The sequence below is a fragment of the Gymnoscopelus microlampas genome (genome assembly GCF_963454915.1).
Source record: "Gymnoscopelus microlampas genome assembly, chromosome: 12".
Lineage (NCBI taxonomy): Eukaryota > Metazoa > Chordata > Actinopteri > Myctophiformes > Myctophidae > Gymnoscopelus > Gymnoscopelus microlampas.
The window spans coordinates 14461833-14489355 of record NC_139949.1 but is presented as its reverse complement, the minus strand read 5'-3'; the positions used below and the strand labels follow the sequence as shown (position 1 = coordinate 14489355).

At 41.0% G+C, this 27523-nt stretch overlaps 2 protein-coding genes across 3 annotated transcripts; one reads left to right on the top strand and one right to left on the bottom strand.

Annotated features, from left to right (window-relative positions):
- Window positions 1–37: 37 nt before the first annotated feature.
- sumf2 (sulfatase modifying factor 2) lies at window positions 38–5073 on the bottom strand. Of its 2 annotated transcripts, none has more exons than XM_084073795.1 (9): window positions 4873–5073; window positions 4579–4729; window positions 4276–4390; window positions 4090–4134; window positions 3453–3603; window positions 3139–3194; window positions 2635–2719; window positions 1672–1813; window positions 38–1482 (listed from the first exon to the last, which is right to left on the bottom strand). In XM_084073795.1, the coding sequence occupies exons 1-9, from the start codon at window positions 4925–4927 to the stop codon at window positions 1371–1373; spliced, it is 912 nt and encodes a 303-aa protein (XP_083929921.1). In that variant the 5' UTR covers window positions 4928–5073; the 3' UTR covers window positions 38–1370. The 2 variants fall into 2 exon arrangements, with proteins under 2 accessions (XP_083929921.1, XP_083929922.1); XM_084073796.1 differs by having other exon boundaries at window positions 4579–4726.
- A 1242-nt stretch (window positions 5074–6315) lies between these two features.
- Window positions 6316–19641, top strand: LOC311057098 (T-complex protein 1 subunit zeta). Its single transcript, XM_084074025.1, has 13 exons — window positions 6316–6559; window positions 7361–7424; window positions 8202–8336; window positions 9493–9666; window positions 10406–10509; window positions 10719–10989; window positions 13438–13520; window positions 14995–15091; window positions 15412–15559; window positions 16976–17109; window positions 17578–17680; window positions 18910–18982; window positions 19257–19641. Exons 1-13 carry the CDS (start codon window positions 6423–6425, stop codon window positions 19327–19329), a joined length of 1596 nt encoding a protein of 531 aa, XP_083930151.1. The 5' UTR covers window positions 6316–6422; the 3' UTR covers window positions 19330–19641.
- The last annotated feature ends 7882 nt before the right edge of the window (window positions 19642–27523 follow it).

Below are 27523 nucleotides of genomic sequence, written 5' to 3'. Positions count from 1 at the left end.
CTTGCAAAAAATGCACAAGGCCAAATCAGTTGCCGGTAGACATGTTTATTAGAAAACATGGAAGTTTCGCACCTCACACGTAAATCTACATCCCAAGTATAATGATAAAATCTTACCGTTTTCTTAAATCAAAGTAATAGGCTATATTGAACAACAAATACGATTGGTGTTTCTCGTTTTTGGCTTTGTAAAGGGCCAGGTGTGACACATTGTGACCATGACTTCACCAGCAATGTTACCAACAGTGATGATGACGTACCATACCGTTGAGATAAAAAACGACTAACCGAAAAAAAAAGAACTATTTGAGAAACATGAATGGTTAAGAGAAACATTCATTCTGTTAGATGAGGGCGGAATGAAAAATTCACATCAGTGAATTCTAGACAACCATCATTGGGAACAAATGCTGTAATTTGTTTGCCATCTAATCAGCTGTACCACACACCTCCAAATGGCAGAATTTGGCAGAGTAACTTCAACACCTCTGAACAAACCAGAAAACAGAAGCAGGATAAAAGCTTGCGATGCTTGTTATCAGCATGTTGCGATATAACAAGCAAAACTATACGTATTTTCACTTCTTCAAGTACAATACCCTTGAGCATGAAATTCGCTCCACAAAAGGTGCCTGTTTGTAGAGAGTGTGGTTCAGAGGGAAGCCTCTTGACCCACTTCACAGCTATTGGTACAAGAAAGCCTCTTGACCCACTTCACAGCTACACACAGGTACAAGAAATGCATTCCAATAAAGGTGTGGCTTACCTGTGCAATTGAAAAGGACCACAGTGGAAACAAGCCCTCAGGGCTTTTTGTGTTATCCTTTCAGCATTATTGTATAACTGTACCTCTGTACTTTTTGCAAACTGTTAATAAAGTATTCAATCAATCAATCAATTTGGACAGCTAAATTACTAAGCAGTTATCTGGCTCACTGAGTCACCCTATATACAGCATAATCGCCTACATCTTAAATGTCAATCAAATATGTTTCCTCAGTACTACTGTAGTTGGAGAATTCCTTTCCTTCCATCTTTTTTACATTGGGCTACAGTTATATCCATACATCTTGAACCATGCCTACACATCGCCAAAGATGTGCTAACTTGATTGATCTACCTTTGTGGGGACAGAGATACAGACAAAGTCTGTTATAGACGGCTAGGCCCCCGGCGCCATGCCCATCCCGTAAAAAATTAAGAAAATGTCACAAGCTCTCCACAGGAGAAATAGAGCATTTCTGTATGCTCATATATTTGTGTTACCATAAATGTTTTATCTCATGGTTATAATAGTGTATTGGTCCCAACGATTTATTTTCTGCTCCTTTCAAGATTTTCCTCAGTCTCTTCTTTGTGAGCTGGTTGCTGCTACAGTTCCATTCTCTGTTTCTTCTCCTCTCGTTTCTGTCCGGATCTGTCCGGATCAGCAGCACACCTGAAGCCCAGGTTATCAGAGGCTGAGTCAGGAGTGTTTCCCATCCTACATAACACAGAAAAAACAAATGAATGAATACATAAATAAACATCTCTGGCCACTAGGCTGCAGCAGTAGCCTACAAGGAGACAGAGCAGGCAAAAAGATAACTGTTACGTTCATCAATCGATCATCACAAAAACTAATTAGAAATGAAAATCATCTCAGTTTTATTTCATGGGGCCTTTGACACACCTGGTAGTAATCCGTGCCTTGTGATTGGCTGATCCATCCGCAGTGTCGATCCAAGAAGCACCGCGCAGTACGTACATGGGCCGTGCTCCAGGAAAGCGTGTGACTGTCCATTCCCACGCATTTCCCATCATGTCATACAATCCTAGGCAGAGAGTTGGCATTGCTATTAGAATAAGTCAGGCTGCAGGCAATCTAAGGAAAGACTTCTTTGTGTGAAGTACTAAACTTCACACAAAGCTCTAATTAGGCATAAGTCACAGTTCAAGTACAGCCCAGCTACAGAATACTACAGAATAATCGGGGAGATTTGGGGTCGGGAACGAAGATCATGAGGGGTTCAAACATGTAATCTTAAGCCTCCCGATTTGCTCACAGACAAAATGTTTGTTATTTATCTGGATGATTACATCACTACTGTCCGAGCTAGACAGCAAGAGTGGCATGTGACCGTCTACAAGGAGACAAATGTGAAGTGACCGTTCAAAACAACCTGTGGTGCATTGGAGAGCTGCAGCTAATGTGAGCTAGACTTAAGTGGCCCACTGTTTAGCCTTGAACAAGACAACCTATATTAGTGAACTTGACCAAGTCTTGCCCAAAGCTACAGTCAAAGGAACCTGTGGCTGAGCCAGCTGTGTGATTACCTTACCGTATAAACATGACAATATGGGTTCAAATTAATTAATCAGCCTGTCACTCCCTTTCAGAGATGACAGGTGACACAGGTCAGATTAAAAACCAGGATGTATCAACTAAAAGTCAATAGTGTACTTAATTTAAGTAGTTTACTTAGTTGGTACACCGTACAATCCTGTGTTGATTTATCCATTTGTAACTTTGAGTGAACAAATGTACACCATTTATTTTGTACATTCAAAGTTAAATGAACACTGCCTGGGTTTTCTGTAGATGCTGTGCAGCGTGTGTCTTGTGTAAATGCTATGAAGAGAGTAGAATTATTACCATAACTGTTCTGAGGTGGAAAAGCTGTAACAGGGGACATGCCATGGTAGCCATCTTCTGCTGTGTCTCCATTTGGAAACACGCCCTGAAAACACACACAAACAAAATAGTAAACAACTGGACAAAAACTGCCTTTTTAGTTTGTTTGATTGATTGACACTTTTTTAAATCCCCCAAGGGAGGAATTCAGGGTATCACAGCAGAATAAGAAGATGGAAAAAGTAGAAAGTGCACAGTAGACAAAAATAAGTTAAACAATACTGTACTAAGCTATACAATATGTAGATACAATAAAGACTATACACAAACACATGCACAGATTTTATATTTAGACATTTCTGTTTAATGGCATGCACACTTGGAAAACACATGGGATTACATAACTATATACATCATGCTGCATTGTATATAACAGACACATCAATTATAAAGACAATTAAGGTAAAGGATGCTTTTGTTCTCTCAGTCTCTCGCAGTTTTAAAAAATAAAACAAAACATCTAACCTGCCATAAATTGGTTCGTTCGGATTGGAACTTGTTTCCCCAAGGATACGTCCTGCCTGGTACCAAAAAGAAAGAGATGAGAGGAATGAAAACACAGAAACCACAGATCTACAAGCTCATAGCACGGCACTCAGTGCCGTGCTGTGAGCTTGTATATCTGCTATTTTTTAATAGCCAAAGTAGAAAATATGGATAAAGTGGTTACATTGTGACGCTTTAATAGCAAATTTTGCTGGGGACCCCCTGGTACCTCTCCAAAGACCCCTGGGGGTCCCCGGACCCCACTTTGAGAACCAGTGATCTAAAGAGCGTACCCTGCAGCCCCCCGCGTGCTGCCCACTCCCATTCTTCCTCGGTGGGCAGTCTCTTCTCCTTCCAGAGACAGAAGGCCTGAGCATCGTTCCAGCTCACTTGGACCACAGGGAAGTCGAGGCGGTCCCGAATACCAGAACCAGGTCCGGCTGGCTGAAAAAGGCATTACAGGTGGGCAATAGAAGCAGGAAATGGGGTTTTGAGGCAGATGTTTTAAAAGACTTGGTATCCAAACAGCACCTATCATTTTTTACCATGACAGCCACTGCAACCCACAACTTGTGTCAGGACGACCACACATTGTAAATTCTCCAAATTGCATATGCGCGCGCGCGTGTGTGTGTGTGTGTGTGTGTGTGTGTGTGTGTGTGTGTGTGTGTGTGTGTGTATATATTCGTCTTTTAGGCAGTTGCTGTGGCAAACTAACTGGTTGACATTTTCTGAATGTAAAACGGACTGCTTCTTTGGAATTTTTTTTGAAATAATGTTGCAGGCTTCCATTTCATTTATTGTGTTAATGTGTAGCCAATGAATGGAAATATAACAAGGTTGCACCCTTGGTTGTGCTACTGAAGCGGTGAAGGAAAGAGGGATAATAACAAGGTTTATCATCAATATGGAGTAGGAAACGACACTTACCTGTCTCCAAAATACCCGTTCTATAGGCAGCCACCACGGAGCAGACTGGTCGATAAAGAGGACAACATGAATCAAAGGAAAAACAAGGACCAATTATTTGTTACTTTTGTGAAGGTGTCAACTATTGCTAACTAAATAATAAGTGTGTTGTAACAAGGTGTGTACTGCAAATCGACCAATGTTCACCTCTATTCTCTCTGTAGTCTTGCCCTTCAGCTCATCGGACACAAAGTCCTCAAAGACAAAACTCCAGCCAAATGTCTCTGCCTCAGTTTTGTACTTCTTTGCCCTCACAAAGTCTCTGTAATGGACAAGACAAATACATAATTATCTGTGAATAGGGTCTATTCTTTTTTTTTTGTTATAACTCTTTATTTGGATTTTATAAGAGACAAAAAAGGGATACAGGTACAAGTCATAAATAAAATAAATAGGATCTATTCTAAACAAGCTATAAATAACCTTGCATATACTTGAGAAGTTGTTTACCTGAAATCAGAATTTGTGACAGGGTATTTGTCTATTTTGAAAGGGCCAACTTTCACTTCTCTTGCAGGGGACTCTCCATCTCTCCCATCAGCTGCATTTGTCCCCATATTCATCTTTCCTCCTGGAATGTCCACCATCTCATTATCAGCTGCTGAATGACAGGAAAGGAGGTGACACAAGCTATCAAAAAGAGCAGTCTTTGCAATAGATCTCTCACTGTGGTCAAACTTCCACTGCCGATGTTGACCAATGTGGATGTGTGTGTGAATTATAAACTGTGTGGGTTCCTCTTACCTGCCAGTGCTATGCAAAACACACCAGAGATCCACAAAATAATCTTAAGAAACATTGTTGACTAGGTAGCAAACAAGATCTAAGAGTAAACTGACATGTTGCGCTCAAACATCAAAGTGACGTTTATTTTCAACATTCAGCCAACATCCAATTTGTATGACTTTCTTCAGATACTTCTGCATCGGGCTGTGCTTCTGGGAGAATTTCTCTCTGTAGGACAATTGCAGATAGATTCCGGGGAAAGCAAATAGTCCAGAAAAGGGTTCCGCGTAGCCCTGCCCCTGATACATGACTGGCACATCATGACAGTCATGGAGGAACTTCAACCTGGTGTTTGCATTTTCTTCCTTTTTGGCCCGTACATCTACGTTAACTTTCTCAAATATAAAGTGCTTACCCCATGGCCAAGGATGTTAAAAGTATGTACGGGCCTTCAAAGGTACTGTATCTTCCGTACTGTTCAATAAAAAGCATTTTAATCCGATCGGTGGCCATTTCCCCCGTATTTTTTCCATTTATTTTCAATTACGCGACCCTATCGGTTAGGAGGTGTATTGCACTCTGATAGATTATAACTCTATAAGAAAATTGCCACCATTCGGATTAAAATTATTTTTATTGAACAATACGAAAGATACGGGTACTTTTGTGGACCCGTACATAATTGTAACATCCGTGGCCATAGGGTAAGCACTTTATATTTGAAATCCGAAGGTATATGTTGATGTACGGGCCAAAAATGGAGAAAGTGCAAACACCAGGTTGAAGTTCATCCATGACGGACGACATGGCAACACTGCAGCGCTGAAAGCGTGGTTTCTATTTACTACTCACTGCTCTGATCCGGTCTACAGCCCGCCTACCGTATCCGCTCATTTCCAAACACACATGAATGCAAAGTTTCCGTATCCGCTCTAGACCCCAGACCGGATGAACAAATTGCAATGCAAAGTGAATTGATGTCAGAGATACAAACTAGACGCAGACTAGACGCCACACAGGCACATATACGCCGTGTAGGCGGCGCTACAGAACCAGTGTTGCCATGTCCGCTTGTTATACGCGAATGTGTCTTTCCCCAAGATTAAAAAAAAAATCTACAAGCAGCAAGGCGTCGCGATGCGACGCGTTGTGTGTCAGACATATATCTGCTATTATGAAATAGCCAATGTGTATATAGGTTTAAAGTGCTCACATGTTTTTATGCTATGTTGATGAATTGAATACATAGGACCACAATGGAAACAAGTCCCCAGGACTTTTTTGTGTTATCCCTTTAGCTCAAATGTCTGACTGTACTACCTCCTCGTTACATTTCTGTCTAATAAAGTATTCAATCAATCAATGTGGCGCTTCTTTTGGGCTTGTTTTCATGGACCAGGTTGCTTATTTCCCTCTTAAAATCTGGCAACACTGTTCGGAACCACCACTACATGCTGGAGCCTTCTGGAAGCCGACACCCCTCTTCCTCCAGCACTGCAGGCCGAGCAGTGATACTCCCGTCCGGTGACACTTTCTAATCTCTCTTCGCTGGCTGTGCTGCAGACACTATGTCCGCCATAAAAGCTCTAAACCCGAAAGCGGAGGTGGCCCGGGCCCAGGCCGCCCTGGCCGTCAACATCAGCGCTGCCCGCGGACTGCAAGATGTGCTGAAGAGTAACCTGGGACCCAAAGGAACCATGAAGATGTGAGTCCTTTGTTGACCACGCGTGCTAAGCTAGCCAGCTAACGGAACCCAATGTAGCCCTGAGAACATGCTAAGCTAACTAGCTAACCGTGATGAGAACATGCTAAGCTAATTAGCTAACGGTGCCCGTGTTGGCAACGAGAACATGCTAAGCTAACTAGCTAACCGCAATGAGAGCAAGCTAAGCTAACGGTAGCGATGAGAACATGTTAAGTCACGAGAGCATGCTAAGCTAACGGCAGCTACAGACTAGAAAATAAGAGAACATGGGAAGTTTATATCGTAGTCATTGTTTCTGATATTACAATGCTGTGTTTTATATGCAGTGTTTACATAAGCGACGGTCGTGATTAACCGGCGTTCTAACGTAATGAAGCCTGTCGTGGCTAAACTGTTTCTCCAGGCGGCACATGTTGTTCTGTTCATCCGTCTGACAGGCGGCTAGCATCAGCTGCAGCCGGTTAGCGCATGACACTAGCGGATAAACTCTGATACATTAGTGAATCTATAACATGCACTTAATTATTATGGGACCTTGCCAGCGACTTAATTTTAATCAAGCTATAAATGGCGTGTAGTTTTGTTTCAAGTCGGAGGGGCTCCCCTCCGACTTAACATTGTTGAGATTTGAGTTATTAGTATGATGGCTAATAAGTATGTAATATGTGTGCGCTATCCATACATTTTCCCATTGACATTTGCTTGCAGATGCATCATGTAAAATCCTACTTGTAAAAGGTGACGTTAACTATATCATTTTCGTTACCTAATCCATCCCTTGTCTCTTGGTCCACCCTGAAGGCTTGTTTCTGGTGCAGGGGACATAAAGTTGACCAAAGATGGCAATGTCTTGTTACACGAGATGGTAAGACACCTCTTTTTGGTTTTTTTTGTTTTAAGTATTAAAGCATTTTGTCCTTATTTTACTTTCTGGGGATGTTGAATATTGAATGGGTCCATCAATAGCCAGCCACACCCCATCTTTGTGCATCTTTGATTTGGGTGTGATGACATAGGATATTTCCCATTTGTACTTGATAATATCAAATCATTATTTACGTGCACGATATGTACCTAATAGAATAGGTAAACATATTGAGTTTGATTATTTAATAATTTTCCATTGGAGCCATGGAACCATTTTGCAATCTTAAGTATTGTTAACAATGAATACCCATTCACAAACATGCTTGAGAATGCATTGATATTCATGTGTTTACTATACATTTTTACATGTTGCACAGAGAACACCCGTGGATGCTAATGTGGCTCTCCCTGGTTTATTATCTGTGCTACAACAACTCTGCTCTGTACCTCTGCATTAGGAGAGCTGTCTTCTCTCCTACATGTATTCAACAGAGCAGTACAACTTTTGAATGATTATGGTTTGGAAAATCATAATAAAATAATTTACCAAGCCCAATTTACTAATGTCGTTGTGTGCCGTAATGCTGTTTTGATCGATTTCACACTTGTAAATCGCTCTGGATAAGGGCGTCTGCTAAAAGCCTAAATTGAGAATTGTCTTGGCTTCAAAACAAGTGTTAGATTAACTCAAATTTGTATGTTCTTTTTTTTATGGGGGGGGGGGGGGGGGGGGCACAGAGAATTTTCACACATTACTGTCCATTTTCCTTCTCAGCAAATCCAGCATCCCACGGCATCGCTCATCGCTAAAGTTGCCACAGCGCAAGATGACATCACAGGAGACGGGACCACCTCAAACGTTCTCATCATTGGTGAACTCCTGAAACAGGCTGACCTCTACGTGTCAGAGGTGAGAGGGCTTCCCTCTGCTTATAGACAAATATATCATAATTCACTGTATTTAACCTGCCTCTTTCATGGATCATTTGCTTGAATTAGTTGACATTGTCATTTGTTCCCATGTTCTCTCTTTTACCTAGGCTTGTTTTTCTTGACCACAATGTTAAAAATTGAATTTAGATTGCATTTTATTTCGACAGAACCAAATAGGTTCATTGTGTTTACCTATTGTTTCAATGTACAGATAAAATTGTGTCGCAGATCAAACTTTCTCATAGATTTCATTGATGACTTCATAGATTTGTTTGACAGCACTTTCATCAGTGTTGTGTTGGATTCTTGTTAATGTGTATTTTTAGACATTTAACCACTTAAACTCTCAATTCTAGAAAACTTGACCTTTGGTAATTGGTACTGTTCTTTTTTTCCCCTCTACACCAAATCTCTGCGACGCCGCGTTGTGAGCTTGTAGTTCGGCTATTTTTGGCGAATGTACCCACCAGAATAGGGATGCTATGAAAAAAGGGGGGTCACACAAAGATTTGGTTGCTCTTTTGTAGTAACTCTGAGGACCATTTTGGATCCCGGACCCCCTGTTGAAGACCCATGGTTTAGACTAGTGGTTCCCAAACTTTTTTGCTCAAGAAAAAGAGAAATCTTACGTCTCCCCTGGACCCAACTAGTGAATAAAGCAGCTCTACAGGCTCAGAAAACATTGTGAGCTTGTAGATCTGCCATTTTTACCACTTTTTAAATGTTTATGTATTTATTGAATTTTTCTTTTTTCTTTTCCTTTAATTAAACAAAAAAAAGGGATATTTACTTGTGACCCATAAAATGTGTCCATGACCCACTATTGGGGAAATACTGGTTTAGACTGATATGTTTTTGGTTTACCTACAATATTTACCCTTTTTAATGTTTAAATACAGTATGTAGAGAGGGAAACCTAAATGTTTTTGTCTTTCATATGTTTTATATACTTTACTTATTCCAGAACTGCATTTTATATCTATCATGTCTATTATATTGGAGAATTATTGCCTATCCTTAGTAGAGGGCACATAAAGATTGTACAATGCCCGGATACTGATCCTAGCAGCTAATACAATGGTCAAAGAGACAACAGACAACACATTCTCATCTGTTGCCATGCCAACACACAGGGTGTCCACCCCAGAATCATCGCAGAGGGTTTCGAGGCTGCAAAGGAAAAAGCCCTTGCGGTCCTGGAGGAGCTGAAGGTGACCAGGGAAATGGACAGGGAGACCCTCATCCAAGTAGCACAGACATCCCTCAGAACCAAGGTCCACGCAGAGCTGGCAGACCTCCTCACTGAGGTGAGAAACACAAGGGGGGAACTGGTTGTCGGAGCACATATACAGGGATCCCGAGTATTAAGTAGTTGAGCCTTGGCCTCTGGGTTAAGGGGATGATAAATGACAGCTGGTGCAGCCTGCTGACAGAGGAGGGCCATTTTCCAACTAAGTCGATTAATACAATTTATTTAATCACAAGGTGGCTGTACATTTATTTCATCACAAGGTGGCTGTTGTATCTCCACACAGTGAGAGTTACATTAACACTGAGGATTTCAGAGTTAAATTAACAGGATTTTACTGTGTATCTTGAACATTGAATACCCATTCATAAACATGTGCTTTAGACGAATGAATTGACATTCATGTTTTTACCGTACCATACGTTTTTGCATGTTGCACAGAGAACACCCACGGATGCTAATGTGGCTCTCCCTGGCCTATTAATGTCTGTGCTACAACAACTCTGCTCTGTACCTCTGCATTAGGAGAGCTGTCTTCTCCCCTACATGTATTCAACAGAGCAGTACAACTTTTGAATAATTATGACTAATGAATTTTGAACAATCGTAATTTCTACACAGTAAAATCGTAATTATGATTTGGACAATCGTAATTCTACACAGTAAAATCGTTAGTCAGGGTCCATTTGTCTCAATTTCTTCACCAACACTTGAGGATTCTATTGGGCACCTACCTGTTGCACTATTCCTGTGCCAGTCATATTCATCTAGTTGTTTGTATTCTGTATTGTTTGTAGGCTGTTGTAGACGCTGTGCTGGCCATTGCCAAACCCAACGAGCCCATCGACCTGTTCATGGTGGAGATCATGGATATGAAGCACAAGACAGAAAGTGACACACAGTGAGTCTTATAATGAAATTACACTTTTTTTATGAACATTTTCCATTTCTTATGTTACATTTTATATTATTGCTTTCAGCACTTATGTTTATGAAACATGCTAGTATAAACATTAAGATTATTTTAATTGTACCTTTTTTGTTTTAAGTCTTAAGCACGTGCCCTTGAATGAATGAATTAATTTCTTGACACCCTCGCTCTCCCATCAGGCTGATCAGAGGTCTGGTTTTGGACCACGGTGCCAGACACCCAGACATGAAGAAGAGGGTGGAGGATGCCTACATACTGACATGTAATGTCTCCCTGGAGTACGAGAAGACAGAGGTCAACTCTGGCTTCTTTTACAAGAGCGCAGACGAGAGGGAGAAGTTGGTCGCTGCTGAGAGGAAGTTCATTGAGGACCGTGTGCAGAAAATTATCGCCCTGAAGAACGCTGTTTCTCCTGAGGGGGAGAAGTCCTTTGTCGTCATCAACCAGAAGGTAAGGCTGTAGGTGACTACTAGAGATGCCGCGATTCGATTAACAGATCGGATATCGGCCCGATATCAGCTAAAAAATGGATATCGGATCGGATCGCAGGAAAATGACCGATTAAACGCTGCGTTTAAAACTTTTCTGGCGAGGTTATGTTCTCTGAGTCTGTTTGAGTAATATATCACTTGATCAATACTTTTTTAACATTTAGTTTTAACATAAAAACAGTAATAAAAAGTAAAGATAAAAAGCGCGGAGCGTGGACCGCGGCCGTGGCCGCGCGCCACATGTTGTACGGGCTGACACATGCAAGGTGCAGCGCGTCCTTATCAAGACTCCATTAACACTCTCCGTCACTGTCATCCTCCACACAAGTATGTTTATACCTTGTGACTGTTAAGTTACCGGTATATCACCAGCCGATCAAACAATACGATTTGAAACGCAAATGACAGATTCTGGTTGAATTAACAACACTGGCTTTTGCGATGCGAGCCTCTCTCGCAGTGTAAATCAGGGGACAAGGATTCGTCAGTGACGTCACATCATCGACGAATCCTTGGTACGTTTATGCCGTTCTACTTCCGTGTCGCATAGCAGTGACATTACGATCGAATCCTTGGAATCTTGAGCCTAGCCTTTCAACGTGTGTTTACATCTATTTAGATTTTTTCCACGCTCGCGCTAATGAAACACTAAACAGGATTATCATTTCATGTCAACATTCAAGTACAACTATCAGAAGATGTAACTCAGGTAAAGTAATGCGTCACTCTGCAAGTTTAACTAAAGTTTTCCACCTGTACAAATTTCTTTTCTGATAGTCAGACGTTCACCAATAGGCTAATAATACAAACATAATGATTATTTAATCATCCTTTCCTTGTCTATATATCGCAATTTAAGGCAATGATATAACATTATATAGTGATTTGATAACATATACATAGCAGCCACCAAGCCAGTCAATGAGTTTTGGTGATGAGCGCCCCCCCCCACTCCCGAACCGAACCTTGCCGGTCCGCTAACATTTTATGAATCTTCAGCAGGTCCGTGGTAACAGAAAGGTTGGGAACCTCTGGTGTTAATCATTAACCCACAGGATTTATTATTGTCCGTCTTATTAAAAAAGACAATGCCTACATAAAAGGGAAACTTAGATGGTGTCTTTTGCAACATAATAGGCCTAGCTGTCCATAGGCTCTTTACACTGATGGGGAAGCATTTGGGATAAAAGAGAATGTGATTCAGACACGCAGCAAAATGCTTTTCTTTTCTTTTTTCTGAGTGGTGTGCGGAGCGACGGGCGCGGGGGGGAGAGGGGGGGGGTGTCAACATGAGAGGGGTTCAGACAGTATAGAGCAGTGCTTCTCAAACTTTTTCATGCCAGGGACCCCCAAATTGATATATATTTGGCCGTGGACCCCCATCTGAAAATACTTTGTGCCAGGGACCCCCAGAATAATAATAAATACATTTATTTAGATTTGCACGAATCTTCAAGATTTTTCAAAAATAGCAGATCTACAAGCTCATGAGCTTGTAGATCTGCTATTTTTGAATAGCCAAAGTATAAAAGTTATAAGATTATTGTGATGCTATATTCACACATTTTGCTGGGGACCCCCTGGAACCCCCTCAAGGACCCCTTGGGGTCCCTGGACCCCACTTTGCGAACCAATGGTATAGAGACTGTTATGTGCCTGATCGGAATTAATCGGAATCGGATCGGTTTTGATGCTGCCTGATCGGAATCGGATCGCAAAAACCTTGATCGCAGCACCTCTAGTGACTACACATGGGCAGCAGCTTACATGCTGTTTGGTTCTTCTTTATACCAAATAAAATGTGGATGTGATGTGTTAAGAGTTTAGAGCTGGGCAATATTATTAATTTCTCCAATGTTATTGATATATTTGAAAGAACAATGTTAAATTAACTTGATGATGTATAAAATATATAGATAATTGTTGAAAACGGATCAAGGGAAAATTGTTACCCATGTTATCTATCCTTTCTGTTTTTGCTTTAACCTGTGTAATTTCAAATAAATACTAATGTATAAATAAATACATAGTGAATGAAAGACAGCAGCAACCTCACACTCAACTACTGTGCAAATATCCAAGCTTTCGGACCGAGAAATGCTTTAATTTGAAGGGGTTTTGAGCCACATTGTGTGAGAAGTTCAAGTTGCACAGAGAACACCCAGGGATGTTAATGTGGCTCTTCCTGGTCTCTAAAGTCTGTGCTACAGCAACTCTGCTCTGTACCTCTGCATTAGGAGAGCTGTCTTCTCTCCTACATGTATTCAACAGAGCAGCACAAACATTATATCCCTTGTGTAATAGGAAATTATGGATATTGTTCATTTGATTCATGACTGCATCACATGATGTATCTGCTTTTTTTTATTTTTTATTACAGTATGCATTTATATTTTCTTTGTTTTAGGGTATTGACCCATACTCCTTGGATGCCATGGCGAAGGAGGGCATTGTAGCTCTGCGCAGAGCCAAGAGGAGGAACATGGAGCGGTAAGAGGGCAAACAATAACACATACATATGCTGGAATAGTTTTTTAGCACCTTTATGTAACTTATATAACCACAGCCAATCGCCAGAGTAGCGATGAACCGTTAAAAAGAAGACATCATTTGATTTATGCTCCCTTGGTGGCATTAATGTTTTCCTTGTAACTGCCCTTGACATGGGACAGCGGTCCTCTTAGGAGTTTATCTGCTGGTACAAAAGGCCAGGGTGGTTTTCTTTTACCCTGTGAAGACTATAATGAAACTGAATGCTACCGTAAAAAGTAATGCATTCTGGTGGCTCACCCAGCTAATATTCAACATCATGGGTTCCATTCTGGATCATTACCTGTGTTACACCCTCACCCCTTCTCTCTACCGTCTGTATGGTCATTATTCAGTGTCCCGCTCCAGTTGAGTGTGAACCACTTAAACCAGGAGTTCTCAAACCTCTTTTTATGCCACAACCCCATTTTATGGTGGAAATCCTTTGGCGACCCCACACTTTATTTGTAGTGGAAATTAAGAATATTTGAAAATAAAAGCATAATTGTTGGCTGTATATATGATTTTTTCATTATGAAATTAAAGCAGTGATTCCTACAGATGTGTAAGCCAAGCCTATGGATAAATGAATAAATAATATTGCAGCGCAACGCCGCATCCCCAAAACACTGCCGCGACTCGCACCCCTACCCCTCCCCGAACGCTGCGATCCAAGGCTAGTGTTGTGTGTGTGCTGTCGTTCCCATGTTGCTGGTTCCCTGTGTGGGTTGGAGTTGGATGAATCAAGGAGTCAAGTGGCTGTCTTTACGTAGGGATGGGTATTGGCAAGAACCTCACGATACGATACATATCGCGATACTTGGGTCACAATATATTGCGATACATATTGCGATATATATTGCGATATTTTGCGATTTGTATTGAGATGAATGGTGAAACTGGAAGGTGAACTAGCTATAGTACAGCGACATCTAGAGGAGCAGAATGTCACGACCGGACTTCTACAGTACCATTGGTTTCTATGCATGGGAACAGATTTCTTTTCTCAAAGTATCGCGATACTATGGCCTGGAGTAGCGATACAGTATTGGGAAATAAAATGTTGCGATATATTGCGATATCAATAATATTGCCCATCTCTATACGTCAGTCGCGACTTCCCCCCCTTCCCGTTTCTGTATGTAAAAAAAAAAGTCGCCAATGCGGGACCCCAACGAGCACCATCCATAGTTTGAGAACCGCTGACTTAAACCTTATATGCTTTTTGATTGGGTTCCCTCAGGTCTATACTTGGTGTAGATTGGCTATTCTTGCTATGTTATGAGCTTGTATATCTGCTATCTTCGCTGAATGTTTGCCCCAGAATAGGGACACTACGGTTCAAGTGGTTGATGTTCTTTATTCTTAATAAAAAGATCAGATTGTGTTGTACTTGAGACTCAACGTCATGTTTTGTTGTGTTATTGGCTTCTAGACTCACCCTGGCTTGTGGTGGTATTGCTCTAAACTCATTGGATGACATGACCCCAGAATGCTTGGGACACGCTGGGCTGGTCTACGAACACACACTGGTGAGGATTTGTCCTTTTCAGTGTCATTCAAGTTTGACTGATATATCATTTACAGGAGAAAACAATTACAATATTTTTTTCCTGATCACATAATCAGAAATCCTTTTATTAGCCATGTAGGTTTTACGGGTGTGTAGGTATTGGGGATGTGCTATCAACTGGTTTTCTTAGACAAATGGAAACAAAAATGGTAGCATGTGCATCTTTTAGATCATTGTATCTAAAACATTAATTCAAATGTGTGAAAAGTCTGTGTGATGTCGTGCAATCCAGTTGCATTCATTGTTAATGGGAGTGAACTGTCCTGGTCTATTCCACAGGGAGAGGAGAAGTACACATTCATTGAAAAGTGCGGGAACCCTCGCTCTGTGACACTGTTGGTGAAGGGACCCAACGCGCACACTCTAACACAGATCAAAGATGCCGTCAGGGACGGCCTGCGGGCAGTCAAGAATGCCATTGAAGACGGTAAGAGACCGCAGACACAGAGGCTGTACTGGCTATGGAACAAGTCTGAGTGATGTGTTGGATTATATTCATTTGTATAGGCCTATCTAAAAATGGGGTATTGTTTGTTTGCTACTACTGAATAATCATATTTGCAGTACCGCAGAATTTTGGGAGGTAATTTTCTATATAGGTAATGTTAACTAGTTCCATTAAGCAACCGGGAATTTCAGAAATTGTTTGCTCAATTTGAACGCTCTGGGATATATTTGCAACTCGTACAATGTCAGTGTGCTTTGTAGTATGACTTATGGCTGGAGCATGCAAAATGTACTTTCATCTGCTGAAAAATGGCACCATTCATTGTTGAATGACCAGGTAGTGCACGCACATCCAAGTGTCCAGGTGCAGGACAAGCAACAGTTCACATAAAATAAAATAAGCTCCGATCTATCTTATTGCGTGTCAATGTTTCGATCAAGAGATCTTCATCAGGAATTTTGCTGATGAATACCATTCATTAACATGTACTTTAGAGGAATAAATTGACATTCATGTGTTTACCATACATTTTTACATGTTGCACAGAGAACACCCGTGGATGCTAATGTGGCTCTCCCTGGTCTTATGTCTGTGCTACAACAACTCTGCTCTGTACCTCTGCATTAGGAGAGCTGTCTTCTCTCCTACATGTATTCAACAGAGCAGTACAACGTTTTTATAATCATGATTAAAAAATCCTGATCTCTTGATCGAAACCTTGACACACAATAAAACAGTGGAGCTTATTTCACCAGTGTGCAGTTAAAAATTGTTCCTGCAACCATCTCTGGACAACTGTAACTAAAGCATCTCTGCTTATCTTCGGTTCTCAAAGCATGTGCTGACCAGCTGGTGGGAGTTTTTGCGGATATTCATGCTGCTCATGTATTCAACTGGGCAGCACAAACCTGCCATTAGGGATGATGTGATCGGGAAGACTGTGATCAGAGCCAATCAAGGACATATTACGCCCAATCAAATTATTCTTCTTTGCTTGTTTTACGCCATTACCCACAACTTGTAGCAGCAAGGCAGAACTGTGTTGCTTTAGCTAAAATGTCTGCATTTATGGAGATATTTTATATTTTCAAAATTACTCTCCTCCACCTTCACTTATGAAATAAAGTCAAACTAGCATGTCAGGGTAACCAACTAGCCAGTCACATGGTAACTGATACTTTTAGCCCAACACAATTTCAGGCAGAGAAGAGAATTCTGAACATCTTTTGATTTTGAACTGGTCCATGGAGGGAATGGATGGAACAAAATGCATAATAATCCTTTAGGTTTGCACTGGAAAACATTAAATGTCTGGAAAAAACACTAAGACTAAAGGTTTAAATTACCTCTATTTTCTGTCTGGTTTATCGCTCTGTGTTCCTTGTCTCTTTCTAGGTAGTGTAGTGTCAGGAGGAGGTGCATTTGAGGTGGCAGTAGCAGAGGCTCTGGTGAAACACAAGCCTAAGGTGAAGGGCAGGGCCCAGCTCGGTGTCCAGGCTTTTGCTGATGCTCTCCTGATCATTCCTAAGGTGAGCTGCCACCATCCATTCCTGGAAGAACACAGTTTTTTCTATTTCTTTTTATGTCCCTGCTCACATGATTTTCCGGTGTTATCTGTGGTACGGTCTTCTTTTTTATAATTCAATTAAATACATATAATTTATTTTTCTTTTGTATAAAACCTAGTTTAGTTGACACAATAGTTTAGTCGAATGACGGTCGGTACAATTATTATTAAAGTAAAAGTGACTCTGTGCCACCATGCTTCAGTCTCTCTGCAGAGCAGAGTGAGTCATAGCGGTGTTGTATTTCCCTTATTGAGAGCCTAATTGAGATTAGAGCTGATATTGATTGATTGATTACTTTATTAAAAAGGTTAAAGAATGCTTAAAGAATAACAAATGGATATATATTAGATTATATAGGAAGTTTGTTCTTTATTGTGTTTCATGCTCTCATAGGCTAATCTGTTTCTCCATGTCCTCTCCCTGTTGCAGGTGCTGGCCCAGAACTCTGGCTACGACCCGATGGAGACCTTGGTCAAGCTGCAGACTGAATACAAAGAGTCAGGGCAGCTTGTGGGAGTTGACCTCAACACAGGTCAGCAGCACACTGCGTTGTCCTCACAAAACTGATGCTGTGTACACAGTAGCGACAATAAAGCTACAAAATGGTCACGAGTGGCCAGCTACATTGCTTTTGAGTCCCCATAGAAGTGTTGCTCAAGCAAGCTGTGTAAATGAAAAGGGTAGAGTTAAATAGCACAAGGAACTGGTTAACACCAAGAATTAGTTTTTCTTATTTATAGCAGGAAATGTGGGGAGAGCGAAGGAGTGGAAATGTTAAAAGAAAATGATTTCATTGGAGCGCTGAAAAAAGCTGAGCCAGCTAAACTTCGACTTGTGGCGCGTAACACAGCAACAAATGTTTTAAAGGAATAGTTCACCAAAATGATTACTTATTTTACTTATAAGCCTTGAATTCATGGACATTGTTTTGGCTGCATTCCTGAGCCAATAATTTGATGACCGGGTGTATTTCTGGTAGGAGACAGAGACTCCTTTGAGTCTCCTACCAGATACATTAGCATCTTTCCGCCGGCTCAGGAATGCGACGAAACTAAAAAATGTCCATGAATTCAGTGCTTCATGGGGTGTGTAATTGATAGAAAATAAGTCATTTTTTGGGTGAACTACTCCTTAAGTCAGATTGTAGCTCAGTGGCGTACCCACTGTAGAGGCAGGACAGGCGGTCGCCTGCCCAACTAAGATCACGCCTCCCCTAGAAAACCCCCAGATAACCTGAAAAGGTCATAGCGTGCTTAATGTCCTCAAAGTCATGCATCCAACACGCTTTGAACTGAGCAGATTGGACCTTCCGTTCCAGAGAAAATGCCCAAAACATCTTGAAAACTGCCACTTTTGCCGGTTTTGATCGCCGATTTTCGATTGAGTTGAAATTTCTTTTTGGGGGGGTAACAGTGGGGGTGCAAAAAAGAAATCTCGCCTGTTTTAAATGTAATTCCTGGGGACGCCACTGTTGTAGCTTCATTCAGGGTTTTTTTAATAGCTCTTTTTGATATTTTGTTTTACTTCATTACTGTGTTCAAAACCCTGGACTGGTAATGCTAGACTGTTTTCTTATAGTTTATCATAAACCCTAGGTTTAGGTTCAATCTTGCTTCATGTAAGGTCTTTAAATGTTACTACTATACTGTTACCTTAATCTTTTATGGCTATGATGCTAGCCTTTATTTCTGTTAAATAACTGTAATAGTCTTGTACAAGTACTACACAAATCATGTTGATTGTAATGTTTGCTCTTTCCAGGGGAGCCCATGGTGGCAGGAGATGCAGGTGTATGGGACAACTACAGTGTCAAGAAACAGCTCCTCCATTCAAGGTGAGATTATCCCCACCTTCAGGATACAGGAGAGATTGAATATCGCGTACTTTATTTCTGGCATTCTTGTGGCCACTTTCAACCTGGCTATTTTGTGTATGTCAAAGGCAAACATTTACAACATATTTCTCATGGCAACAATAGCATATTGCGTTGTGAGCTTGTAGATCTTCTATCTTCACTATTCATCATACAAATTATATAGGTCTTTAAGTGGTTAAGTTATGTAATATTGATCATAGATCTCTCTTCCTGTCCATGTATCTCTCCTCAGCACGGTAATCGCTAGCAACATCCTCCTGGTGGACGAGATCATGAGAGCCGGCATGTCGTCTCTCAAAGGTTAATTGTCAGCTGACATCGCTGCAGCCACGTCACGCCCACAGGAGATTGTTGTTTGACCTGATGGGGGACGATCAAAGCGCTCCCTGCTCGCGTCACGCTGAAGCTCTCGCACCCCCTCCCAGTCAGATGGACAGCCTTCTAAATGTTATGGCACCCATCGCAACATGTTTCAGATACCATTGTTAGTTCGCCCTGTTCATGGAATTGTCATTGTTCCTCTGAAATAATTGGGTCTATATTTATGTTTTTGTTAAGCACTGAAATTAGCAGCTGAACTTTTGTTTCTACCCATTAAAGGTTTTCTTGGCTCTTGACACGATTGTGTTTTTTTTTTTTCCAGTGTTTGTCAGCTATTGCTGACCAAAATGATGCATTTAAGGGGATCTTATCTGAAATGTTAAATAGTAAGGGTGTCCTCTATGTCTATGATGTGGCCCAAGTTCTAGAGCTGGTGGAAAATTCTATCTATTTTCTATTTGGTGAAGAATCATGTCAGCTATCAGGTGATGCACCAGGTTAACATTACTGTTAACCTTTTACATACATTATATACATTCCATCTAGCTATATCCCTCTGAAAGTGTAAAATAGACCCATAAGGGGTCCATGTTTACACTTTCAGAGATTTTGCTGTTTTTTTCAGACAGCTATGATAACCACATTAAAACGTTAATTTCAATAATCATGGTTGATTATATCATAAAGATTGCTCTGGAAATAAGTGGCAATGAGAAAATGATAACAGATATTGCAGTCATCTTTATTCAAAGAATCTGTGATCAAAATAACAGGTGTTACGCTCCACATTGTTAGTAATGTTTGACAAAATGGCATAATTTTAGATAAATCTGACAAAGTAGATGTCTACATTTTCAAATTTATTGTGGCTATATGGAATACATCACGAGTACCTCATGTGAGTTTTCACAAAATATCTGGTAGATGTACCATTTTCTGTGCTCAACACCCTCACGATGAAGTATAATCAGTCCTCTAGTAGTTAGTTGCCATTTCCTAACCATGTATGGTAGTGAAATATGAGTTAAGAAAAGCTAAACCTACAATATTTATCACAATTGTGTCAACTGTTCACAATGTTAATATATGTTCTTGGAAATAGACAAGTACTTTAAATGGACTTACTTAGGATTGGCCAAATACATCGCAGATATATGATCATTTCTGGATATTTTCTTTTTTCAGAATACAATTAAACAAAATAATGTAATTTAAATGATATTCTTGAGATAAACACTATGAGAGTGCTAGTGGGAGGAAATAACTGCATGCATTTAGTTTTCTGCTTTATTTTAAATGTCCCTATATTTTACATCATATTTGGACCTTGTACCAGTATGCGTGCAACCAGTAAGACGTGCCTCACTAGCCAACACACGAGGGGGACCCCGAAAAAATAGGTTGAGAATTGATTGCATGAAACAATCACCTGTGCATCCAGTCTCAATGTTGGTAAACACATAATTGGTCTATTAAAATGTAAACATATTCTACACAACTCAGCACACTACTTTGAAAGACAAATGCCTGCCAAAGAGTTAACAGACATGCACAACACTTTAAAGCCCTAGCCTACTCCGTTGTATAATGGTGTTCATCAAAGTATACATCAGGGTTCGCCTTCTGTAGGCAGCTGGATGGCACCAGAGGCACAGCCACATGTACGAGTGAGCTGCACAGAGCGGATGACAACTGCGCCAACTTCCTCCATGTACATGACTGACAGCCATTCCTCGGAGGTGGACTGGCAGCAGGGCATCTGGGCCTAAAAGTAGGAAGAGGGAGAGAGACAGAGGAGGCATGGGTGAAAAACGAGTATATATTAAATAATGTATGATATCATAATCATGTCACACTGTATCATCAATCATGTATAATATAAATCATACAATTTTCAATATCTGTAAGAATATTTTATCTCTACCTGTGAAGAGTTGTTGGTATTGAGAGTGTGTGATGGGCAGCCCAGGTTCTCTTCCAGCAGAGGGTTGCAGGGTGCACACTGGACCACGGTGAAGCTCTCGGGATATATCATCCAGTTGTCCCAGCCCAGATCTGTCACATACATGGATAGGACATTACATACCGGTACTTGTTAACAAGTACACACACGCACACGCACGCACGCACGCACGCACGCACGCACGCACGCACGCACGCACGCACGCACGCACGCACGCACGCACGCACGCACGCACACACACACACACACACACACACACACACACACACACACACACACACACACACACACACACACACACACACACACACACACACACACACCACTGTTTTATACCTTTAAGGGAGATCTGTGAAGACATCTGACAGCACTTGAAGCCAGTGCTATGGCCATCGCCAGGTGTCACAGTTAAGCCAGAGGCTGAAAAAACAGGTTGTACAATGTTTTATGAGTCATGTCAAGTTCATTATAATGAAACAAACGATGGTTGAATCGTGTTGGATTTGACCCACCTCTCTCATCCTGGGTTCTTTGAGTCATGGCGTTGGGTCTTGGCCACTGGTCTCTCTTCAGCCAACCAGCAGGCAGACGTGGCTCAGTCGGCAGGTGTAGAGCATCCAGGAGGTCCTTCCTTATAGACTGCAATGAGCCCTGGCACCTGCAGATGACCAATAGCATTGCATTACAATAAAAACAAATATATGTATTAAACTTCCACCCAAGGTGATGTTTCGAGCATCTATAGCTCTTCATCAGACTCAAGTTCTCTCAACAATTCTTCAACAATCTCTGGAATCAGTTTTGCAAACTCTTGGGGAGTGATTGATTGTGTTGTTAATTATTGTATGGACCGCCTTGTTACAGCCCTAGTCATCACATGTTAAATACCAGGTCACTCCAAAATCTCCCTCTGTGCCTTAAAAGGCCTCAGCAAGCACATATGAACACACAATTTGCCATAGGCTGTATAATACTTAATGACCACCACAATACAAAATATTTCATGATTCTTCAACAGCATTAAGCGATTGGTCTCAGATGCACATTTCCATGTAAATTAGATGAAGAAAGGACAAATCACTCACTCAAAAATGTTACAGACTTTTGTGTCAAAATAATTTGTCACTCACTCATACAGGTACAACCAGTGAAATGGTGTGGGCTAATAACAACAATACAATATACACGATAATAAAGGTAATACTGGCTTGTAATGAAAAAAATAAAATAGAAATAAGATAAGGTTAAAAAGTACAGGTAAGACACACACTAACCCTCTTTCTGAAATGATTGTATGATACTAACCTGTTGTTAACAACATCAGGATGTACAGTGGATGTTGCAGTTTCTCTTCCAGAAGTGTTCAGGACAAATGTCATCCCTGGTGAAGAGCCCAGAAGGACTCCCATGACAAAGACTGCGATGGACATGTTGAATCTGCACAACAACGCAACTACTTTCAATATGTGTGGTGGCGGGATGGCGACAGGTTGATGCTTCTGTCCTGGTTGGAGGAGGAGATAACAATGACTAGACAAGGATTCTGCCGTATATTGTTTATAGGAGTCTGGGAACCTGCATATTTAAGGATGCTGTAGTAGCTCTTGTTTGTAGGGGCCTGGGAACCTGCCTCTTTATCTTCCTTTGGCCTTGACATATTAAACATTGTTGTCTCGTTTACCCAGATGTGTGAAACAGAGGGGGATCTACAAGAGAGAGAGAGAGAGAGAGAGAGAGAGAGAGAGAGAGAGAGAGAGAGAGAGAGAGAGAGAGAGAAATCAAGAGCAAAGACTGGGCAAAAAATAAAGAATAAACAGGCAAAAGGGTGTTTGTGGCCATATTACAACACAGCATGCAAAACACAGGAGTTTAGTGAAATAGTTAATTTCAATTGAATTAAATAATTCAGAATGGTGTATTTGTGTTCATCAAAGGAAGAGACACTGATGTACTACAAACACTAGGACAGGGGTTCCTAAACCTTTTCATACCCCCAAATAGCCATAGCCTCTGACTGCGGGCCCCATATTATATAGGGAAATAGCTTTTTGAACATTTTAGATTTGTTTTTTAATGTTTTTCAATTACATGACCAAAATAGGGATGTCAGGTTTATTTATGTATTTATTATTTAATTGTTTTAATTTGTTTTTTTCATCTTCCTTCCTTTCCAATTGGCCCACCATCTGCACTAGGAGACACATGCTGTCCAGCGATCACGTGGTGGTTTCTGGCTCCCCATACAATTCCAAAATGCTGGCATGACATAAAAGACACTAATCAACACTGATAACTAAAGAGAATAATATTGGTCTGTAGTCTCTACTTGTTGTCATTCAAGGACAGGAGGAAGACAGGAATCTAAAACCAAGCAATGATGACCAATAAATGACCTGTCCGCCCTTACATTACTTCACACATATCTTCTCCTTCCTGGCTCCCAAGCTGTGGAATGACTTGCCTCCCACTCCCCATTTTCCACCACAGTCTGAAAACACACCTCTTTCAGCACTCCTTATTTCCTATACCCCTTCTTTTCGCCTATTTTTTGATTTTTGCGTGTTATGGTGGTTACTTGTTCATGTATGGGCTAACATAGTGGGTTTTTAACTACTGCCCAGCTGGCACGCGACGTCCGTTGACGTTGATTTTTGGTTGGATTTAGGTTGTGACGTCAGCTAACCAAAATCCAACGTTGGACCAACGTCAACTTCCAACGTTGTATCAACGTATTAATTTGACGTCAATTGACGTTGATATTTGGTTGGTTTTAGGTTGTGTTGGTAACTGACCAATAACCAACGTCTATTCAACGTAATATCCCAACGTCATGTTGACGTCGAATACTGACATGCTGTTGTCGGATTCTTGACCAAACCTCAATGTCTGCCCAACGTTATTATGACAACGTCCACACAGCGTTGCAGTCTAACATCATCAGACGTTGATATTTGGTTGGTTTTAGGTTGTGTTGGTAACTGACCAATAACCAACGTCTATTCAACGTAATATCCCAACGTCATGTTGACGTCGAATACTGACATGCTGTTGTCGGATTCTTGATCAAACCTCAGTGTCTGCCCAACGTTATTATGACAACGTCCACACAACGTTGCAGTCTAACATCATTAGACGTTGATATTTGGTTGGTTTTAGGTTGTGTTGGTAACTGACCAATAACCAACGTCTATTCAACGTAATATCCCAACGTCATGTTGACGTCGAATACTGACATGCTGTTGTCGGATTCTTGACCAAACCTCAATGTCTGCCCAACGTTTTTATGACAACGTCCACACAACGTTGCAGTCTAACATCATTAGACGTTGATATTTGGTTGGTTTTAGGTTGTGTTGGTAACTGACCAATAACCAACGTCTTTTCAACGTAATATCACAACGTCATGTTGACGTCGAATACTGACATGCTGTTGTCGGATTCTTGACCAAACCTCAATGTCTGCCCAACGTTATTATGACAACGTCCACACAACGTTGCAGTCTAACATCATCAGACGTTGATATTTGGTTGGTTTTAGGTTGTGTTGGTAACTGACCAATAACCAACGTCTATTCAACGTAATATCCCAACGTCATGTTGACGTCGAATACTGACATGCTGTTGTCGGATTCTTGACCAAACCCCAATGTCTGCCCAACGTTATTATGACAAACGTCCACACAACGTTGCAGTCTAACATCATCAGACGTTGATATTTGGTTGGTTTTAGGTTGTGTTGGTAACTGACCAATAACCAACGTCTATTCAACGTAATATCCCAACGTCATGTTGACGTCGAATACTGACATGCTGTTGTCGGATTCTTGACCAAACCTCAATGTCTGCCCAACGTTATTATGACAACGTCCACACAATGTTGCAGTCTAACATCATCAGACGTTGATATTTGGTTGCTTTTAGGTTGTGTTGGTAACTAACCAATAACCAACGTCTGTTCAACGTATTATCCCAACGTCATGTTGACGTCGAATACTGACATGCTGTTGTCGGATTCTTGACCAAACCTAAATGTCTGCCCAACGTTATTATGAGAACGTCCACACAACGTTGCAGTCTAACATCATCAGACGTTGATATTTGGTTGGTTTTAGGTTGTGTTGGTAACTAACCATTAACTAACGTTTGTTCAACGTATTATCCCAACGTCAGGTTGACGTCGAATACTGACATGCTTTTGTCAGATTTTTGACCAAACCTCAGTGTCTGCCCAACGTTATTATGACAACGTCCACACAACGTTGCAGTCTAACATCATTAGACGTTGATATTTGGTTGGTTTTAGGTTGTGTTGGTAACTGACCAATAATCAACGTCTATTCAACGTATTATGCCAACGTCGTGTTGATGTAGAATACTGACATGCTATTGTCGGGTATTGTGACCAAAACCCAATGTCTGCTAAACTTCATAATGAAAAGATCTCCTCAACATTCAAACCTCATTAGATGTAGATATTTTGCTGGGTTAATGTGGCTGTTACTTAAACAAAATCCAACATAGTCTGGCTGTAGAATATGGACAATAAGTACTGAAGGTTCTGACATAGAGTAATGATCTAGCATCTGTTTAACCTGCAATAGTCCAACCAGAGCAATTGGTAGCTGTTTCATCTGTGGTTCAACTATATTCTTCCAGATGAGCTACAGGGCCACCCCATGGCCCAGAAAGGTGTTTGTGCAGTTCTATAACCCTCAGCCTTTTCCAGATAACTGAATTTGACTTTCAGACAAATACCATCAAGTTGCTCCTGGGGCACATGCCAGCATCCCACCTATAGTGAACCTGTGGCTGTATATGAGACTGATTAGCTACAGGTTTCTTTGCCAGTGTGGATTTAGAGCCAAGGCAACATGGTTAAGGCCAGTTATACCTTTTCCCTTCCGCTTTAGCAGATGTTAGTTGTCGGTGATCAGCCAGCTGCATCTTAAAGGAATGCGACCGACAGTGAGGTAGGTAGACAGCCATGTCAACTCTTTATCGTCAATAATTTGCCCTTAGTTTGCTTCAGGAGACCTTCCTTAGTTCCAGAGGGCAAATTCAGTTTCAGCTTATGGCTGCTCAAATGTTTTATGTTGAGCGCTTGGGGTGGGTGGACTGTAGGGTCCACCCCTACAGTGTCTTGCTCAGGACACTTCGCCCCGTCCAGGGCCTTTGAGGCAAACCGGGGACCTTCTGATTATCTAACCAGTAACCTATGCTGCCCTAAATAATAAACCCATATGAAAAGAAATGCATCAATACATTACAATGCATAGACACCGGCCTACCTCAAAACCAGGGTCTTCCTTAGTTGTGACATATGGAGCAAGAGTGTGTGACTGTGACACCGTTTATCATCCACACCACTATGTATGTACTACTGGGTGGACGGAAGGGCGGACAGATGGACAGACAGACAGACAGACAGACAGACAGACAGACAGACAGACAGACAGACAGACAGACAGACACTTTTTTGTTACCCTTTCAGCCTAAATGCATGACTGTACCTCATGCTGTTTACATTTCTGACTAATAAAGTAATCAATCAATCACAAAAAGTAAAATAATTGTTTGCCCTGATATGTAGTGGAGTAAAATAATAAAGTATCAAAAGATAGAAACACACAAGTGAATTTAAAAAATACAATGCTAAGTACAGTACTTGAGTAAATGTACTGATTTTCACCATTGTTCATGTTTCATAGCTGTTGCAGTTCTTTATTTTTGCATTATATTAATTGCTAATCAAATAAATGATTGAGGGAAATATTTCACTTTTTGCATTAGGCCTACAGCATAATGCCATATGACACATACAATGTAAACTGACATTTAACATAATAACATTGGGCAGACATTGAGGTTTGGTCAAATATCCGACAACAGCATGTCAGTATTTGACGTCAACCTGACGTTGGGATAATACGTTGAACAGACGTTGGTTATTGATTAGTTACCAACACAACCTAAAACCAACCAAATATCTACGTCTAATGATGTTAGACTGCAACGTTGTATGGATGTTGTCATAATAATACATTTCAAACTGGATTGTCAAATGTCTCCTCAAATCACTGAGCAGTATAGCAACGTTCTGCTCTTTCATTGGACGAATCATTGGACTTGTGGGTGGGACCACAGTTGTATAACACCAGACTGGGCGGGGCAACAGTAACTGCTGCAGGAGCCTGCAGTTTGAATTTGGAGGGAGA